This window comes from Rhipicephalus sanguineus, chromosome 1, assembly GCF_013339695.2.
Source record: "Rhipicephalus sanguineus isolate Rsan-2018 chromosome 1, BIME_Rsan_1.4, whole genome shotgun sequence".
Lineage (NCBI taxonomy): Eukaryota > Metazoa > Arthropoda > Arachnida > Ixodida > Ixodidae > Rhipicephalus > Rhipicephalus sanguineus.
Genome location: NC_051176.1, coordinates 2,732,199 through 2,742,522, shown reverse-complemented (window position 1 = coordinate 2,742,522; position 10,324 = coordinate 2,732,199). Strand labels below are relative to the sequence as shown.

General features: G+C 45.4%; 1 protein-coding gene across 1 annotated transcript; it reads left to right on the top strand.

Annotated features, from left to right (window-relative positions):
• Nucleotides 1–896: 896 nt before the first annotated feature.
• On the top strand, nt 897–1,721 carry LOC125756956 (uncharacterized protein K02A2.6-like). Its single transcript, XM_049412041.1, has one exon. It carries the CDS (start codon nt 897–899, stop codon nt 1,719–1,721), a length of 825 nt encoding a protein of 274 aa, XP_049267998.1.
• Nucleotides 1,722–10,324: the final 8,603 nt, after the last annotated feature.

The window sequence follows — 10,324 nt, the reverse complement described above, 5'->3', positions numbered from 1 at the left end:
ACCACGTAGCCTCTGTCCTTCCTCCTGATGTTGCCAGCGAGCTCTCCGACGTCCTCTCCAACCGCTCGGACACTACACCATATCAGCACCTTAAAAACCAAGGTGCTGGAGCGATTCATGCCTTCGGAACGCGTCCACCTACAGCAGCTCCTTGCAGAGGGGGACCTTGGCGACAGGCGCCCCTCCCAACTACTGCGCCGAATGCGACAGCTTCTTGGGGACCACGACGTCTCTGCCCACTCAGCGTTGCTTCGCGAGCTCTTCCTCCAAAGCCTTTCTCAGCCAATACGCCTCGTCCTCGCGGCGGCCGGCGACGTCAACCTCGACCGCCTGGCGGAGCTCGTCGATCAGGTTCATGAAGCGACCTCCCAATCTGTCAACGCTGTCTTACCACCAGCAGAAACAGCGATTTCGCGTCTTGAGGCCCGCATCGACGAACACGTCGCCTCCATTGCCGCACTCCGGAGCCCCCTGCAGGAGACTCGTTCACCTCGTTTCGGTCATCGAGCTCTTCCACGCACACAAGAAGCTCGGAGTCCCAGCCTTCCACCTCTCTGCTGGTACCACCGGCGTTTCCGACACCGAGCCACGAAGTGTACACCTCCATGTTCGTGGCAGGGAAACACCTGCCGGGATCACTGACGGCGGCGTGTGATCTCCCTTCTCATTCCAGCCGCCTTTTCATGGTCACAGACCAGCTATCTGGCGCCAGGTTCCTTATAGACACAGGCGCAAAAATTAGCGTTGTTCCCCCGACTAAGGCTGATCGTTCGAAGTCACAGGGACAAGTGCTTCGTGCCGCCAACGCCTCATCTATAGCGACGTATGGACTCCGATCTCTCACCCTCGACTTCGGCCTTCACTGCATTTTCCGGTGGGTTTTTGTCATCGCAGGCATGGTTGAACCGATCATCGGCTCGGACTTCCTCTCATACTTCGATTTGGACGTCAGCGTGCGGCGGCGCCGCCTCATAGACGGTCAGACTCGTCTCTGCATCTCGGGAGTCCTGTCCGACATTGCTCCAATGGCCATCCGCATGCTGATACCTTGGTCACCGTTCGAAAAAACCTTGGAGAGTTTCCCGGAGTTAATAAAACCGTGCAACCTCACTCAGCCGCCTAAACATGCGGTGACACACCACATCGTCACACGGGGTCCACCGGCAGCCGCTCGACCACGCCACCTGTTTGGAGACCGCCTAGCTATTGCTAAACGGGAGTTTGACCATATGCTGCAGCTCGGCATTATCCACCCTTCGTCAAGCGCTTGGGCTTCCCCGCTGCATTTGGTGCCAAAGCATGATCCTGGTGACTGGCGTCCTTGTGGAGACTATCGAGTGTTGAACGCCAAGACTGTCCACGACAGCTATCCCCTACCTCACATCCAGGATTTTACATCGCGCCTCAATGGCTGCACAATTTTCAGCAAAGTGGACCTTGTTAAGGCATACCACCAGATTCCTGTCGAGCCCGCCGACATACCTAAGACCGCCATCATGATGCCCTTTGGGTTGTTTGAATACGTGCGGATGCCTTTTGGACTCCGCAATCCAGCTCAAACTTCCCAGCAGTTCATTTCTCAGGCTACACGGGGCCTCCCTACTGTGTTGCGTACCTTGACGATGTCCTCATCACCAGCCGCCTCGTCGCCAGCGCCTCATCATAACTTGTTGCAGTGTGGTCACGTGAGCAAAGTAGGGGTCACCAAGGGCCACCTTTGAGGATGTCAATAGCCCGAGGATGTCGATCGCTTACGCAAACTTCAAAATTAATTGAAAATACGTACCAAGCTCTATTCGCTGTTGATATTTTGCAGATGATACACAAATGTTCACTGGAATCGATCCCGCAGGCTATCTCGGCCGCAAAATTTTGTGTCAGTACCCCTTTAATATGGCTCACTGACCTGCAGTTGTAGCTTAGCAGGTAGAGTGCCGCTTCTTAGCAGCTTGAGAATGCAGGTTCATTTCCCAGCGAAGTCTACCGCGTTTCAGTAGTGACAAAATGCATGAATACACAATTGCTTAGATGCCACTACATGTTAAAGAACCCCACCTGCTCGGAATTCATTCGAAGCCCCCTATTACAGTGTGCCTCATAAGCACATCTTGCTTACGAGGCACGCTGTAACCCCAGAAATTATCATTAATATAGCTCAGTGACTTACCTGTAACTTCACTGCACCTTGTAGCTATGGCTGTCAGTAAACAATGGTAGATGGTTAAGTTGTGGGGGCTCAATAACCATGACAAATTTTGGAAAACAAAGTTCAGATATCAAAATCAATATTTACCGAGTTTTATTATTCTCAATTTAACTTGTCTGCAGCAATAAACTCGTGAGGTACAAATAATTTGTGCCGTTTACCATGTGTGTCATTTTGCCCTCAAAAGCCTCTCTACAACAAAGCTAAATAAAACACTCATAAGATTGCATTCCACTTGTTGTTTCAGAGGAACAAATACTGTATTTTTGCTGGTGTGTTTAAAATTCAGAAATTGCGAAATTGGCAGAAAAGCTTATTCTTTTCACCAAACCAACTTCAAAATTATTGCTGTTTTGTAACCTCCACCTGGATTAAATTCACTCAAATTCAAGAACGGCGACCAGAGGTTCATTCTTTTCTGGCACACCCTGTAGCGCACATGTGCCACAGCAGAACACACCCGTGATGGGCAACCTGTTGCATGTTTTTACTGACAGGGTAATGTTCACTTATAACACGCTTCCAGGTACACCACTGCATTGGGCAAAAAAATAGTGAAAGCCAACAGAGCTGGCCACCTGGAACGTATTTCTTAAGCTGAGTGGTGTTGTGTGCTGTTTGTTTACTGTTTCTAATACGTGCAACAGCTTCCTGTGTTTGTTGCATGAAAAAGTACGAGCTTCAAGAAAGTTGTGATTTTGGCTAGTTGGACTAAATCATTCGTAATGGTACTAAGTGCAAACACATGATGAGGGACAAGATGTAGAGACGTAGTGCCACCTTCCAACTGAAATTTATTAGATAGGTGCGCACATGTGCATACACAAAAAAACCATACTCTGTAGTAAGAAAATCGGGATAGTTGACATCAGCAAGATGTAGCGTTACCAGTAACCCTTGTCCTTAGATCACGTCAGGTAAGAATGCTCCTTATCTGAAAGGTGCAACGAAGGCAAGCTTGCGCAATCGTCACCTGACCGTACGATCCCCTCTGCTTCAATGGTCTCCCTCACTGTGCAGATGTGAAGCAAATACATTTGAGTGCTAACCATGTTCAAACCATATCATGTGTGGGGAAACGTCTGGTCAGTACTCATTGTTGCGGGATTCTAGTTTACCAAAAGTTTGTTATCGAGAGCTGCGACATGCATTGATCCTATGGGTGTTCACCAGGGACAGGAAAATGTTTCGTTGTTGCACGATTTCGTTATTGCGGGTTTCGACTGCATATACATGTGTGCCACTTTGTAACAAATTTCGGTTGGAAGATGGTGCTGCATCTTTGTATCTCTTGCCCCTCCTCTTGTGCTTGCTACGAGTAGCATTACGGCCTTCCAGTTTTATTTTCATTACAGGGACACTGAACAAAATTTTTGCCATCGAGATTTTCAACCAGATTGAAAGCTTGGGTGCTGAAATCTGTAGACGCAACCTTCATATAAGGCAGAAAGTTGCTGAAAACAATGAATTTAGTGCGTTTTTCACAAACTGCTGCGTCTAGTGGCCGCGCGGTCAACTATAGAAGGTGACGTTTAACATCCCTGGAAATGGGTGTGCCAACCTTGCTAGCCGTCGCTCGTGTCTCTCAACCCGCTCCACTCCCACCCTTAGGTTCTTAGAACCAGTATGAACAACACCGGCAGCAAATAATGCTACCTCTAAAGGGTGGGGCTATCTCAGCACCTTTGTGGGAGGGGGAGAATGGGATGTAAAGGAAAGGTGAAGAAAGGGAAGTAGCAGGACAGGAAAATGTGCCGCATTCTAATAATCCTCCAAAAATACAGCCAGCTGTTCAAAAATATGTTAAGTAAGCTACGTTTATCAAAACAGTTGCGTCGTTCAAGTGGAATATCGATGCTTTTGTCATTTTTTCCTATTTTTGTTCAGTATCCCTTTAAGCTCTGATGGACGCATCACAGAGTGGTGCAATATGGACTAGACTGTGTGTCAGAGGAACGTGGCATTGTAAATAAAGTTTGAAAATGCAGGTATTTTGTTGCTTTATGCAAGGCAAAATGTTACTAAGACAAGTTAAGGACCAATATAATGAAGGCTATGAATGATGCCTGAATTAGCCGTGTTCTGTTGTGAATGTGCAGCTTAACATTATATTGAAGGCTACACCTTTAGCATGCTGCGAAGCCACTTATACAATCCCTTCATGAAGAAGGAGTGCACAAATCTTTAAATCATGTATACCATATTGCAAACTGTAGAGCAAAAAACAAAGCCTGTCCTCTTGTCGAAAGCTCGGAACATTTCACATATGCTAAATGCATGAAATTGGATAAGTTTGTCGACGAGGGGCACAGTGCGGAAAAGCAGGAAAGGACGACAACAGAGACATAGTGCAAAGAGCACTGACTTTCAACTGTTTATTTCACTGGCAGCATCAGGTATATGTACTACAGCGGGACCGAAACATAGCAAAAAGACGATAAACAAGAGGTGCATGGGGTGATAGCTGCAAAAATCTAATCACCAAGTTTCTATAAATTTTTGCTCCTCCTTCGTCAATGTAAGCGATGGCATGCTGACGCATCCCTCTCCCACACGAGCAATTTCAGCCGCCTCAACTATTTCCCTGACGCACTGGTCTTTGTGGTGATAAACAATGCCACTTTTTGAGAACGCGGCATTGCACGGCTTAGTATGCCGACACATGGACTTATCGATACAGTTACCGCATTGTAAGCGGAGATGGCCCTGGTTACCATCTCTTAAATTCTTGTTGTGCTCTTTAGCCTCGTGTTGATGCATCTGCCGGTCTGTAAGATCGATATATTCGCATCCGCAAGACAACGGCACGCAGTATACAACGCCCTCTTCACAAGGCGCAAATAGATTCTGGTGACGAATACTGCACAATTTCTTTTCTTCGCTTTTACACGGGTTGGTTTTCTTACAAAGAACTGAAAGTTTTAGTGGAGCCGAAAACACGACGCCGACGCCTAGACGCTTTCCCATCTTGTTTAGGTAATGGGATGTCTGGTGAATATACGGAATAACAGCGATTTTCTTCTGCACATCGACGCCTGCCACATCATTCTTGTCACCTTGCCGGATTGTTTTCATTTTTCGCAATAGGCCTTCAGCTACAGAGACCACAAGGGAGTCCGGACAGCCAGCCTCCGACTGCCGTCTATTTTGAAGCGCTAGGCTTTCCTGAATTATATGCTCGCAAGACTTTGACAGAGCATTAGTGAGACAGTACTAACAATACTGCACTTCACTAGCTTAGAGTGGCCAGTGATGGTCGAAAAACTTTAGCCGCAGTTCTAAAAATCTAATAGAATTGTTTTCTGGCATTTCATGCGTCAAAACTAGAGGTGTTAGGTTTTGCCTGAAGATGTCAAGTACGTTTAAGCTGTTTGATGAAAATCTGCATGATGAAAATTTGTAGCAAGATTCGGACAAGTAGCAAGACTCGCACCGGAAGATGAGAGGAACAGTTGTATTTCACAGGGGGTGGACGTTCTTAAATGTAAACATTTCGACAGAAGTCTGTCTGGCTGGGTGGAAGACCGGCCTTCTCACACAGAGCCGTTGAAAAAAGTGTCCAATTGTTTGTGCAGTAACCGCCTTTGTGTGCTCTCCTGGGATAAAAAGGGTGGTTTTGCGGTTTTCGCAAATGATGTCCTCCATAGAAAGGCTACCTAGGCTATCAACAGCAACTTCAATAGGATGGACCAAGTAAGTCTCAAAAAGGCTAAGACGCTAGCTACGAAACTTTGTATACGCCTAGGAATACAATCACTTGTCAAACAATTTCAGGATAAGAAAAAGTCATCTTTAGATATCTTTTTTTGTGCAAAGACTCACAAAGTTGGATGCCCCCTTCGGGTAATCATTTCAGAAAAAGGTACGTGGCAAAGATGTCTGGCATTGTTCCTGCAAGATAAGCCGTCCTTGCTTCAGAAAGAAGACCCATTCTTGGTAAAAATGAGTGCGCACGTTGAGTATTTGCAGCAGCATAAAAATGCTAAAGTGTCGGCCTTTTCAATAGATATAAAAGATCTGTTTTACTCGTTACCGCAGGATGCGCTACTACAGTGTGTTGAACAGGCGATTGATAGGTTAGGGGCCGTTACGTTTCAAAACAGTAGCGGAGTGTCTGTAGGTGGTTTCTTGGAAGTGCTTGGCATGTACCTGCGGTCTACATTTGCCACTTGGGACGCAGGTGCTTACCTGCAAAAGCGCGGAATTTGTATTGGGTCATGCATCGCCCCTGTACTTATGATCTGTTTTTAGCTATGCGCGATCCCGAGATCATCAACTGTCAGACGACCGAATGTTTCCAGGTTTTTAGATTTGTTGATGATTTTTTAATCATAATTAACAACGTAAATGCGGATTTTCATCAAACTGCTTAAACGTGCTTGACATCTTCAGGCGAAACCTAACACCTTTAGTTTTGACGCATGAAATGCCAGAAAACAATTTCATTAGGTTTTTAGAACTACAGCTAAAGTTTTTCGACGATCAAATATGTTGGGGTTATGAATCCAGAGCAAGAAAAGCCCTGTTACCCGCGTTATCTGCCCACTCTAAGCTAGTGAAGCGCAGCATTGTTAAAGGGACACTAAAGGCAAACATTAAGTCGCCCTTGATTGTTGAAATAGCGGTCCAGAAACCTCGGAGTGCTACATTTCTGCCAAGGAAGTGCTTATTTTGAAATAAAATTACACGTTTTAGTGGTCCGCATCGCGTTAGCGCACTTCAAATCACCCGCCTGAAAGCGGTATTTCGCACGTCACTGTTGCCGTGCCCAACGTTGCCCGCCTTTACTGCACCGCGGCGTGCACTGGTGGCGTGCACCATTCGGGCATCCGGCAACATCACATGTATGCGGTATTTTGTCGAACTTTTTGTCAGAGCGACTTTCACGAGCGTGCAAAACACGCACGGCAGTACGCGATACCGAAACTACCACTGAGACGCGACCGCGTGAGCGAAGCAGGATGCCGGGCGAAGCGCAGCTCGGCGAAAATGGAACTTTTGAACCACGCGTGCCGTTCCACATGGCAACGCCAAAGGTTCTTTTTTCCATGAATCAAATAGAAACGAACAAGCAACATTGTATTACGTGTCTTGATGCACGGAAGGTTCTTTTTTTATTGCAGCTAGTTTGATTATTAGTGATTAATTGTATTCAGACTCTCCCACATCATCCGGATCACTTCCAAAATGTCCCACTCGTGGCGCTTATCGTGTGATACATTTAGCTTAATTTCTTGGTAAGTAGGACACTGCTGTTGACAATATTGCCGTTTTAGACGTTGTCACACATTGAGCTTTCACTCTGACATAAATTGTTCTTTGACTTTAGTGTCCATTTAAGTACTGTCTCACTAATGCTCTGTCAAAGTCTTGCGAGCATATGCTTCGGGAAAGCCTAGCGCTTCAAAATAGACAGCTGTCGGAGGCTGGCTGTCCGGACTCCCTTGTGGTCTCTGTAGCTGAAGGCCTATTTAGAAAAGTGAAAACAATCCGGAAAGGTGACAAGAATGATCTGGCAGGCTTCGATGTGCAGAAGCAAATAGCCGTTATTCTGTATATTCACCAGACATCCCATAACCTAAAGAAGATGGGAAAGCGTCTAGGCATCGGCGTCGTGTTTTCGGCTCCACTAAAACTTTCAGTTCTTTGCAAGAAAACCAACCCTTGTAAAAGCGAAGAAAAGCAATCGTGCAGTATTCGTCACCAGAATCTGTTTGTGCCTTGTGAAGAGGGCGTTGTATATCGCATGCCGTTGTCTTGCGGGTGCGAGTACATCGGACAGACCAGCAAATGTGTCAACACGAGGCTTAAAGAGCACAACAAGAATTGAAGAGATGGTAACCAGGGCAATCTCGGCTTACACTGCGGTAACTGTGTCGATAAGTCCATGCGTCGGCATACTAAGCCGTGCAATGCCGCGTTCTCAAAAAGTGGCATTGTTTATCGCCACAAAGACCAGTGCGTCAGGGAAATGGTTGAGGCGGCCGAAATTGCTTGTGCGGGAGAGGGATGCGTCAGCATGCCATCGCTTACATTGACGAAGGAGGAGCAAAAATTTTTAGAAACTTGGTGATCAGATCTTTGCAGCTATCACCCCATGCACCTCTTGTTTATCGTCTTTTTGCTATGTTTCGGTCCCGCTGTAGTACATATACCTGATGCTGCCAGCGAAATAAACAGTTGAAAGTCAGTGCTCTTTGCACTCTGTTTCTGTTGTCGTCCATTCCTGTTTTTCCGCGCTGTGCCACTCGTTGATATGAACCAACTAGCCCAGCAAGCAATCATCCTTGGATAAGTTTGTTCTGATGCTTTAAATTTAGAGTGCCGAACCTAAAGAGTGGGCAGCAGTGGTGAGCTAACAACCAACCAAAAATTTTATGGTAAACTCTTGCACTCCTTGAATTAGCACAGAGGGCACGGCCAAATAGAAGACATACATAGATAATGCTTTCCCAAGGGAACAGTTCACTCACAATAGCGTAATTGTGGGATGGTGGATGAATCGGCACTCAACACGTGACATGAATGCTAACTTGCAATGTTTTTTTTTTGCCTCAGGCAAAATGTGCAGGTAAGATAGAAAGCATGTCTATAAATATTTGTTCGACTGAAAAAAAATTGATGTGGAAATAACTGAACATATGCCAAATCAACGTGACAACAAAACACTGCTCCTTAGTTATGACTCTACTTCATACTGTAGAGTACCAAGAACTCGCTGATGATTTTATTTTGATGTGTTGGATGAAATTTGTACATTTTGTTTTAGGTACATTGGCACAGGCTGGAAGAAAAGAATGAAAAGCAGAACCATAATCTTACTTTGCCACCAATGCAGCTGATGAGGAGTGACAGGAAGGAATACCTAGGAACTACATATGCTGTGAGTGCCATCCGTCTGGTAAGCATCATATTTTACGGTGATTTTAAACCACAAAAATTGTGTTTCCTCATCATTACCCAATGTATATTAATGCAACGAACATTTGCACCCTAAAAATAACGAGGTAAATTGGACATGTTCGAGTTGCAGAATTGAAACAAGACAGCTATTTATAAACACGAAATCTTGAGAATAAAACTGCAATTATTGTGTTGAACATGTGCTGTCGTATACATCAGCTTGCTTAAATGTGTTTAAAGCAGCATGTGAAATACGGAGCTTTCTGAAGGCAAGCTTTCAGATTATTTCCTAATTATTTACTGGAAATCTTGGGATCAGAGATGGGTCTTGTGCAATACTGCTCAACTGCATTGCTTAAGACTTGCGCTTAAAGATTTACATGTAATTAGTACTGATAATCAATTATACTTCCTGGCAGTTTTGTAAATATTCAATTGCATTTTTAATATGCGATGGTCATTATGATTCAGATACTTTTCGAGGGACAAAGTACATGTAATCGGTAATATTATTGACTAAGAAGTGTAACAGGCAGCACAGCTTCGAGAACTTCAGTTTTGCAAAAACCGCATAGTATGACCATGGTCTTGGCCACGAGCAGTACGGTTGCACATGTTGAGAGGAGCAAAGCCAAGCCCTCTGAATTCAATTCTTCATCATTATACCTTCAGCGCAATGTTGGTCAACTAATTGGACCAGCGCTGCTATGACGTGAAGATGGCTAGTTCAGTGCCTTCTCTGAGCATAGCTGAGCAGTAGAAACGGTAAAGCACTGCACGTTAAACAGGACTCAGATATGAGTATTGTGGCAATGGGACCACAATCGTGTGTGCAATGTGTGCACATGCATTACAACATATCCCCTCTCTCTAACATGCATATTGAGAGAGTTTTCAATGTCACTGTTGATGACTTCACACCATAAGAAGGGTAGATTATACTAGAACCCCGTAATTAAAGGAGTGTTGGCAAAAAAAATCAAACATGATTTAATTGTTACATCACATCACTGGGAGCATATAGGTGTCATCTGTATAATATCAGCCACAAACACAGCCTAAAGCATATTTTAGAGTTTTAGGTAGTCAAGACGGTTCCGGAAAGACAATTTGCGTGTCCTCGCGTTTCCCGCATTAGGACCGCGCATTGTTGTGACTCCACCCTGCCATGCCGTCGGCGAGCCCAAAGCGCATGTCGGTCATTGTTGTGGTCAA

Excerpts from the sequence above, each read along its gene's own strand:
- LOC125756956 (XM_049412041.1), top strand. The coding sequence starts at position 897 with ATGGTTGAACCGATCATCGGCTCGGACTTCCTCTCATACTTCGATTTG.